The sequence below is a fragment of the Pyrgilauda ruficollis genome, unplaced genomic scaffold, assembly GCF_017590135.1.
Source record: "Pyrgilauda ruficollis isolate IOZ18807 unplaced genomic scaffold, ASM1759013v1 scaffold264, whole genome shotgun sequence".
In the NCBI taxonomy this organism is placed as follows: Eukaryota; Metazoa; Chordata; class Aves; order Passeriformes; family Passeridae; genus Pyrgilauda; species Pyrgilauda ruficollis.
This window is the reverse complement of record NW_024523978.1, coordinates 27,508-36,556: the sequence shown is the minus strand read 5'-3', so window position 1 is coordinate 36,556 and position 9,049 is coordinate 27,508. Positions and strand designations below refer to the sequence as shown.

The window sequence follows — 9,049 nt, the reverse complement described above, 5'->3', positions numbered from 1 at the left end:
TGTCCATGGAATACACCAGCGTCCAGGGAATACAGCAATGTTCATGGAATGCACCAGCATCTATGGAATACATCAACATCCGTGGAACACACCAACATCCACAGACTGCACCGATGTCCATGGAATACACCAATGTCCATGGAACACACCAGCATCCATGGAATACACCAACATCCACAGAATACATCAATGTCCATGGAATACACCAACATCCATGGAATACACCAGCATCCATGGAATACACCAACATCTATGGAAACATCCATGGAATACAGAATACACCAACATCCATGGAATACACCAATGGCCATGGAATACATCCACATCCATGGAATACATCAATGGCCATGGAATACACCCACATCCATGGAATACATCAACATCTATGGAGTTCATCAATGTCCATGGAATACACCAACATCCATGGAATATACCAACATCCATGGAATTCATCAATGTCCATGGAATACAGCAATGTCCGTGGAATACACCAACACGAGGATGTCCCTCCTGGCCCAGACACGAGTCCAAGAGGGACACTCTGGCACACAAAGCACCGTGAGAGGGGAGCAGGTTGTGATTTCTCTTCTGAGCCCTGAAGAATGTTCTAGAAAGTTTCTGGCTGCTCTCCTGCCCTCCCCTTTTTATTCCTTTGTCCCATCTGAAGCTCCATGAAATCCCAGCACCTTTGCCCCAGAAGGAAAGGTCTGACAGGAGCATCCAGGTGACCTTTGCATCCTTCCTTGCTCTCCTGTGCTTCCCATGGACAGCTTGTTCCCCACATGCATTTTTTTTCCTTTCCCCACCCTCCTCTTTCCTGCCTCTCCCTCCTCTTTCCCAGACAGGGTGGGGAGGTTTTAGGTGAAGAAATGCATCGAGGGGATGGACAAACCTGAGGGATTAAGGAAGGACACGCAAGTGGGGCAGGCATGTGGTCAGTCACACCTCCCAAGACTAATCCTCTGCTGGGGACATGATGTCCTTTTACTCAAACCCTCTGGATGCATTTTCCCTCTGTGAATCAACCTCTTTTGGAATGTTTCACCTCCAGTGTCCTGTGGCACAAAGGTCCCACAGCTTAGCAGTGTGAAGAGAGAGGGGGATAAGGTGAATCTGGAGATTCAGGACTTAGATCCAGCTTCCAGGCCACTGTGGTGAGGAGATGAAAGGAGAAGGAATGAGACTGGAAAGCAGGAGTGCTGCTGTAGGAATTCAGCCCAGTCAGACACCGAGCTGTCCCTGCCCAAGGGAGCTGTGGCAATCAGTGGCCTTCGGCAGAGCCCTGCCCTCCTGCCAAACCCAGAGCCTGGTGCTGCAACTGCTGCTCTGCCTCCCTCTGCTTTGGGAGGACAGGACTTGGCAGGAAAATGGGGATTCAGCAGGGCTGCCCCTCCCAGTTTCCATTCCCTGGAACCCCCAGGCTCAGGAGGGGTTGGTTGTCACAAGTGGCAGGTGGGACAAGATGGCTGTGACCATTGCACACACAGGCTGCAGCTTCTGGGAACTGTTTCCCACTGCAATCCCAAATAAAACCTCAGGTCTCCTTGAGGCCAAACCAGAAACCTTTGGCCCTCTGGTACCATCTGCAGCCTCATGTGCCTGTCTCTGGAGTAATGTGTGGAAGTGGAGAGAACCTGCAATCACGGAATGGTTTAGGTTGGAAAACACCTGTAAGATCATGGAGTCCAAGGTGTAAGAGAGCACCACCATGTGTACCCTGAAACCGTGTTCCAAAGAGCCACATCTACATGGCTTTGAAATCCATTCAGGGATCCATCTTTTGGGCAGCCCCTGCCAAGACCTGAGCACCCTTTCCATGGGCAAATTCCTGCTGCTGTCCCAGCTGAGCCTGCCCTGGCCCAGCCTGAGGCCGTTCCCTCTGCTCCTGTCCCTGTTCCCTGGAGCAGAGCCCGACCCCCCCGGCTGTCCCCTCCTGGCAGGGACTTGTGCAGAGCCACAAGGGCCCCTGAGCCTCCTTTGCTCCAGGCTCAGCCCCTTCCCAGCTCCTCAGCAATTCTCCAGCCCCTTCCCAGCTCCCTCAGGAATTCTCCAGCCCTTTCCCAGCTCTGTTCCCTGCCCTGGACACGCTCCAGCCCCTCCAGGTCTCTCCTGTGAGGGCCCAGTGTGATTCTTCAGTGAGGCTTCAGCTCCACAGGATGCGTTCACCTGAGCAAATGCCAAAAAAAAATCCATTTGGATCCACAAGTGGTGGATCAGGACCCACTTTAATTTCCAGGACTCAGAGTGTGGCTGTCAAGTGTGTAAAGATCTGAGCGGAGGGCCCAGCTCGCAGCCTGGATGAGGGACAGAGGGACACGAGGGACAGAGGGGCCTCCACGCCACCCACTGCTGCTGGTTCCAGCACTGATGGCACAGGAGCTCTGGATTCAAGTTTTCCACTCCATGGAAGCAGAGGGGAGGTGGGGACAGACAGCACCTTGCTGTGTGACCATCCTTGGTGACATTTGTACTTCTCATATACCTCAGAGCCCCTGGCAGGGCCTGAAGGGGCTCCAGGAGAGCTGCAGAGGGACTGGGGACAAGGGCTGCAGGGACAGGAGCCAGGGAATGGCTTCAGAGTAGGATTTGATGGGATCTTGGGAATGAGGAATTGTTCCCTGGCAGGGTGGGCAGGGGCTGGGATGGAATTCCCAGAGCAGCTGGGGCTGCCCCTGGATCCCTGGCAGTGCCCAAGGCCAGGCTGGACACTGGGGCTGGAGCAGCCTGGCACAGGGGAAGGTGTCCCTGCCCTGGCAGGGGTGGGATGGGATGATGCTTCAAAATCCCTTCCAACCCAAACCATAGGGAAAAAAACCCCAACCAACCAATTAAACAAACCAAAAACCCCCAAACCTGTCAGTCATTCTCTTTGCCTTCCATTGTATTTTGAGCAGAGGTTGCCCTCAGGTCCTCACAGCTTGTTGCAATTCAGCTGCAGCACCAATATTTTAATTACAGCTGAAAGAATGGGGAACCCCCCAATATTTCTGAGGGATCAGTGTGGGCACCTCTTCCCTTCTGAGGGACACACACACCTGAGCATTTCAGGTGTCACATCTGCTCTTCCCAGCCAGAAATATCCGTGTTTGCTTTTCCAGTTCAAGGCTCTGTGCAGCCAACACCCTCATTTATCCCCTGAAGCTTTTGCAACAGCACCACACAAAACCATAGCAACAAAGCTGGGCAACAAAGCTGGGCACTGCAGCCTCCTCCTGCCTCCCATTTCTCCATCCCTGCAGCAGAGCTTTCCTTGGCAGGACCTCCGTGCTCCCCACCCCTCCCCGACAGGAAGGCACAGCAAGTTCTCTTCTGTCATGTCCTAAGTGTGATAATTTATTTGTGGGGAGTTTTGAATAAGTTAGACACGGGATTTTGGAGTTGGTTTTGATGATGTGGTTTATTTTTTTAATTTTATTTTGTTTTTTTAAATAGGTGGGAAGGGTGAATTTGGCTTACGGTGTTATGGTTTAGAAGGTTATAAGACTTTTAAAGGAATTATTGATTAATAAAACTTTGTTAATAAAAATATTTATGTTTTTTAATTAAACTTTACATATTTTGTCTTACAGATTTATATTAAAGTGTAAGCTTATTTACCTAATTATGTTATGACACATAAATTTATAGTATTGCATTTTAATCTCTTTTTTATTTTCATAACTAATTTTATTTCGTTCTGAAAGTTCCTTTCATTTCAGATTCCAACACTAAAGGAAAGGATGAGAGGAAATGGCCTCAAATTGCACCAGGGGAGGGTCAGATTAGGGATTAGAAACAATTTTTCCCCTCACAGACTGGTCAGGCCTTGGAATGAGCTGCCCAGGGAGGTGATGGAGTCACTGGAAGGGTTCAGAGAAGACTGGATGTGGCCCTTGGGGACAGGGTTTGGGGTGATACTGGATGACCATGGAAGTCTCTTGGTGATTCTGGCATTCTGGGATTTTCCTTTAGCCACAAAGAACCATCCCAGGTGTCCCTCTCTTAATTCCACAGGAATTAAGGACCTTCCAAGCTCCTTTCTCATTTCCATAGCCAGACAAAAGAGCTTCAAGTGACTTTATCCAGCTGGGAGCAGCCAGGGAATGTCCGTGCACAGCACAGGGAGGTGCCTCTGGGGTTCCTCAGAGCACACAGAAGCTCTCTGGGGGCAAAGCCAAGGGAACCTGCCAGGAAAAGTGGGGGATCAGGAGGAAATGCTGCCAGCAGCTCATCCCAGTGCTGGGAGGTTTTCTGCTCAGAACATCTCCAGGAGCAAGGAGAGCAGTAACCATGACAAAGGTGGGAGCAGCATTTTCCACACCAGGAGCAAATCTCCCTCTCTCTGGGGTGTGCTGTGGATTTGGGGGTCACTCCACGCTGCCTTCCTATCCCTCAAAGATGACATTTCATAGGCAGGACTGGCTGTAAAATGAATATATGGTTTTTTAGTCCCAGCCCAAGTGCTTTGGGAGCATTTTGCACCTCAGTCCCACCATGATCCCCCTCACTGGATGTCCCCAGCAGAGCAGGAGCTGCTGCTGATGTTCCTGATGTGGTCTCGTTTCCCTGAGGAAACTCCTCAGAGCCTCTCAGAGGTGGCAGCATCTGCTGTTTGCCAGAAAAAAAAGCCAATACTCATTCATTCTCCTTTTTTCCCCTCTTTTGGTTTGGTTTTCTGGGGTATTTTTTCAGGAAGTTTTTGTCTTTTTCTGCTGCATCTTATGAGTGAGGTGCCCACGGAGCAGATCTCTGAGGATTTATTCTGCAGGAAGGACATGGAGGTGGGGCTCACCTGATCCTGGGGGAGAAAAGGAAAAGGAAAAGGAAAAGGAAAAGGAAAAGGAAAAGGAAAAGGAAAAGGAAAAGGAAAAGGAAAAGGAAAAGGAAAAGGAAAAGGAGGTGGGAGGGGAAAGTGGAGGGAAAGGGAAGGGAAGGGAAGGGAAGGGAAGGGAAGGGAAGGGAAGGGAAGGGAAGGGAAGGGAAGGGAAGGGAAGGGAAGGGAAGGGAAGGGAAGGGAAGGGAAGGGAAGGGAAGGGAAGGGAAGGGAAGGGAAGGGAAGGGAAGGGAAGGGAAGGGAAGGGAAGGGAAGGGAAGGGAAGGGAAGGGAAGGGAAGGGAAGGGAAGGGAAGGGAAGGGAAGGGAAGGGAAGGGAAGGGAAGGGAAGGGAAGGGAAGGGAAGGGAAGGGAAGGGAAGGGAAGGGAAGGGAAGGGAAGGGAAGGGAAGGGAAGGGAAGGGAAGGGAAGGGAAGGGAAGGGAAGGGAAGGGAAGGGAAGGGAAGGGAAGGGAAGGGAAGGGAAGGGAAGGGAAGGGAAGGGAAGGGAAGGGAAGGGAAGGGAAGGGAAGGGAAGGGAAGGGAAGGGAAGGGAAGGGAAGGGAAGGGAAGGGAAGGGAAGGGAAGGGAAGGGAAGGGAAGGGAAGGGAAGGGAAGGGAAGGGAAGGGAAGGGAAGGGAAGGGAAGGGAAGGGAAGGGAAGGGAAGGGAAGGGAAGGGAAGGGAAGGGAAGGGAAGGGAAGGGAAGGGAAGGGAAGGGAAGGGAAGGGAAGGGAAGGGAAGGGAAGGGAAGGGAAGGGAAGGGAAGGGAAGGGAAGGGAAGGGAAGGGAAGGGAAGGGAAGGGAAGGGAAGGGAAGGGAAGGGAAGGGAAGGGAAGGGAAGGGAAGGGAAGGGAAGGGAAGGGAAGGGAAGGGAAGGGAAGGGAAGGGAAGGGAAGGGAAGGGAAGGGAAGGGAAGGGAAGGGAAGGGAAGGGAAGGGAAGGGAAGGGAAGGGAAGGGAAGGGAAGGGAAGGGAAGGGAAGGGAAGGGAAGGGAAGGGAAGGGAAGGGAAGGGAAGGGAAGGGAAGGGAAGGGAAGGGAAGGGAAGGGAAGGGAAGGGAAGGGAAGGGAAGGGAAGGGAAGGGAAGGGAAGGGAAGGGAAGGGAAGGGAAGGGAAGGGAAGGGAAGGGAAGGGAAGGGAAGGGAAGGGAAGGGAAGGGAAGGGAAGGGAAGGGAAGGGAAGGGAAGGGAAGGGAAGGGAAGGGAAGGGAAGGGAAAAGGAAAGGAAAGGAAAGGAAAGGAAAGGAAAGGAAAGGAAAGGAAAGGAAAACTCAAACTTTGGTTGTTGAGCAGCCTGACTGCTCAGTGCTCACCTCTTGTGCCCAGATCAGCAAAGGAAATGATTGTTCTTATCACTGCTGGTGACACTGCTTTATTCATAGAAACATGGCATGATTCAGGTGGGAAGGGACCTTAAAGACGATCCCATTCCACTGTGCCAGGTTGTTCCAAACCCCATCCTGCCCTTGGGCATGGCCAGGAATCCAGGGGCAGCCACAGCTGCTCTGGGCACCCTGTGCCAGGGCCTGCCCACCCTCACAGCCAAGAATTCTTCTCTAATAATTCTTAATATTATTATTATTATTATTTTACAAGCTCATCTTTACTCTTCTGGCTCACCAAAAATGGAGCTGCACCCCAGTTTAACCCCAGGAAAGCTCTTTTCCAGTATCTAAACTTGCAGCAATCAGCACAAAGGCTCAGTCCCAGATCCGACAGGATGACTGATGCAAGCTGTCAGCCAATATTTGACTTTCCAGGTGAGATTAGATTTAGCTTTTAATTTAATATAAACATAAGGCGTGCAGTGCAAGGCACTTATTTCACAGGCACCTGCTCCCAGCCTTGTGCAGGCTCCTTAAAGACATCCCTGCTCTTTTGGGGAGTTTCATCCCATTATTCAGTGGAGCTGGAAAATCCTGAGTGTTCTGAATCTCCTTAGGGAAGGACACAGCAAAGGTAAGATGCTGCTACAAGTCTATTTCCTCTTGAAAAATGATTGCAATTTTTAATGTAAATCAAGGAAAAAGCAGGTTTTACAGACAGTACAGGCAGTTTGTATTTGTATTTTCTCATTTAGTTTCATTAATTACCTTTATCCCCTGTATTTGAGCATGTGTGAGGGAATAACTGCAGAGGGATCCATGTGCACGTGTACCTGCATCCTTGTGTGCACACAGGGCTGAATTCCTGAATTCCTGAATTGGAAAACATCCCAAATTTTTTATTAGCAATGAAAATTCATTGCCTCTTCTCCTTGGATGCAGCCAGCTCCTTGTTCTTGAGGATTGGAGTGGGAACAAAGGGCTTTTGGGGGAAGATTTCCACAGGTTTTAGGGCTTGGCTGGCCTGGAGAGCTGGAAGAATTGTTCACATTAAAGTGGGACAGCCTGGGGGGGAATGGGAGCAGGTGGGAATGGCTCTGGTGGGAATGGGATCTGTGTGGGAATGGTATCAGGTGGGAATGGGATTGGGTAAGAGTAGGATCAGGTGGGAATGGCATCTGGTGGGAGTTAGATCTGTGTGGGAATGGGATCTGTGTGGGAATGGGATCTGGTGGGAATGAGATCAGGTGGGAATGGGACCTGGTGGGAATGGGATCTGTGTGGGAATGAGACACATGTGGGAATGGGATCTGGGTAGGAACAGATCTGGGTGGGAATGGGATCTGGTGGGAAAGGGATCTCTGTGGGAATGGGATCTGTGTGGAAATAGGATCTTTGTGGGAACAGGATCTGGGTGGGAACGGATCTGTGTGGGAATGGGATCTTTGTGGGAACAGGATCTGTGTGGGAATGGGATCTTTGTGGGAACAGGCTCTGGTGGGAATGAGTTTTGGGTGTGAGTGAGTTTTGGGTGGGAATGAGAGCTGGTGGGAATGGGCTCTGAGTGGGAAGGAATGCTGGAGGGGGATTGTCCTCCTCTGTGACATACACATGGTTCATGGGTCTGAGCAGGACTGGGGTCTGAATTTTGGGATAAATGGGATCAAACATGGCTTTGCAGTACCAGGCAGTGTCTCTTCCCCTTGGGGGACTGTCCCAAATGGTCCCTGAGGCCACTCCAGGGATGGAGTCTCAGCCCCCATGTCCCTCCCATGGCTTTGTCTTCTCCTCAGAAGGAATCCTTCTTCCCTTGGAGATTCCCCTCTGTAGGGAAGGGACAGTGCCACAAGCCCTGTGACAGGGCCATGGGGACCTTCACCAAAGTGTCCCACAGAGCAAAGGGACCTGAGGAGGCTCCAGGATGAGCAGAGGGATGGAGCAGCTCTGCTGGCAGGAAAGGCTGGCACAGCTGGGATTGTTCAGCTGCACAGGAGAAGCTTTGGGCTGAGCTCAGGGTGGCCTTGCAGGGCCTGAAGGAGCCCCAGGAAACCTGGAGAGAGACAATTTCCAGGGGATGCAGGGACAGCACACAGGGAATGGCTGCCAGTGCCAGAGGCAGGGCTGGATGGGATCTGGGCAATGAGGAATTGTTCCCTGGCAGGGTGGGCAGGGGCTGGGATGGAATTCCCAGAGCAGCTGGGGCTGCCCCTGGATCCCTGGCAGTGCCCAAGGCCAGGCTGGACACTGGGGCTGGAGCAGCCTGGCACAGGGGAAGGTGTCCCTGCCAGGCAGGGGTGGGAATGGGTGGGCTGTGAGGTCTCTCCCAACAGAACCATTCCATGGTTCTGAGTAGGAGTTCCTTGGGTCTCTGAACATACTGAACCACTCAGAGATGGAGATTCTCAGCTGAGCTAAAGCTGCACCTTCAAGTGTCAGAAGATGGCTGTTACTAGATAATTGACATAACACTGACAAAATACTCCAAACCAACTATTTTAATGCAGACATCTGAGTAAAAAGAATATTTTCTTGTCTTTAGCAGCATAATTGGCAAGGATGGCCAAGCTGCAGAACTTCACTTGGGCAGTGGAAGATATTTTCAAGGAAACCTTCCTCAATTACATGAACAGCTGGAGGAGGAACATGACAGAAGCAGCGAATAAACTGCAGGCTGAGGTGGCTGCTGAAAACTTTGACTACGTTATCCTCTACCTGATGGTGATGATTGGGATGTTCTCCTTCATCATCGTGGCCATCCTGGTGAGCACTGTGAAATCCAAGAGGAGGGAGCACTCCAATGATCCCTATCACCAGTACATCGTGGAGGACTGGGGGGAGAAGTACAAGAACCAGGTTCTGAACCCAGAAGATCTCAAGTGTGTGATCCATGAAAACCTGGGGGCAAGGGATAAAACAAGCCCAGAGTCACCTTGA

At 51.3% G+C, this 9,049-nt stretch overlaps 1 protein-coding gene across 1 annotated transcript; it reads left to right on the top strand.

The window, feature by feature from the left end:
• The first annotated feature begins 8,671 nt into the window (after positions 1-8,671).
• On the top strand, positions 8,672-9,049 carry KCNE2 (potassium voltage-gated channel subfamily E regulatory subunit 2). Its single transcript, XM_041471341.1, has one exon. The coding sequence runs from the start codon at positions 8,672-8,674 to the stop codon at positions 9,047-9,049; it is 378 nt and encodes a 125-aa protein (XP_041327275.1).

What these genes read in the sequence shown, in the direction of transcription:
- KCNE2 (XM_041471341.1), top strand. Translation starts at nt 8,672, where the DNA reads ATGGCCAAGCTGCAGAACTTCACTTGGGCAGTGGAAGATATTTTCAAG.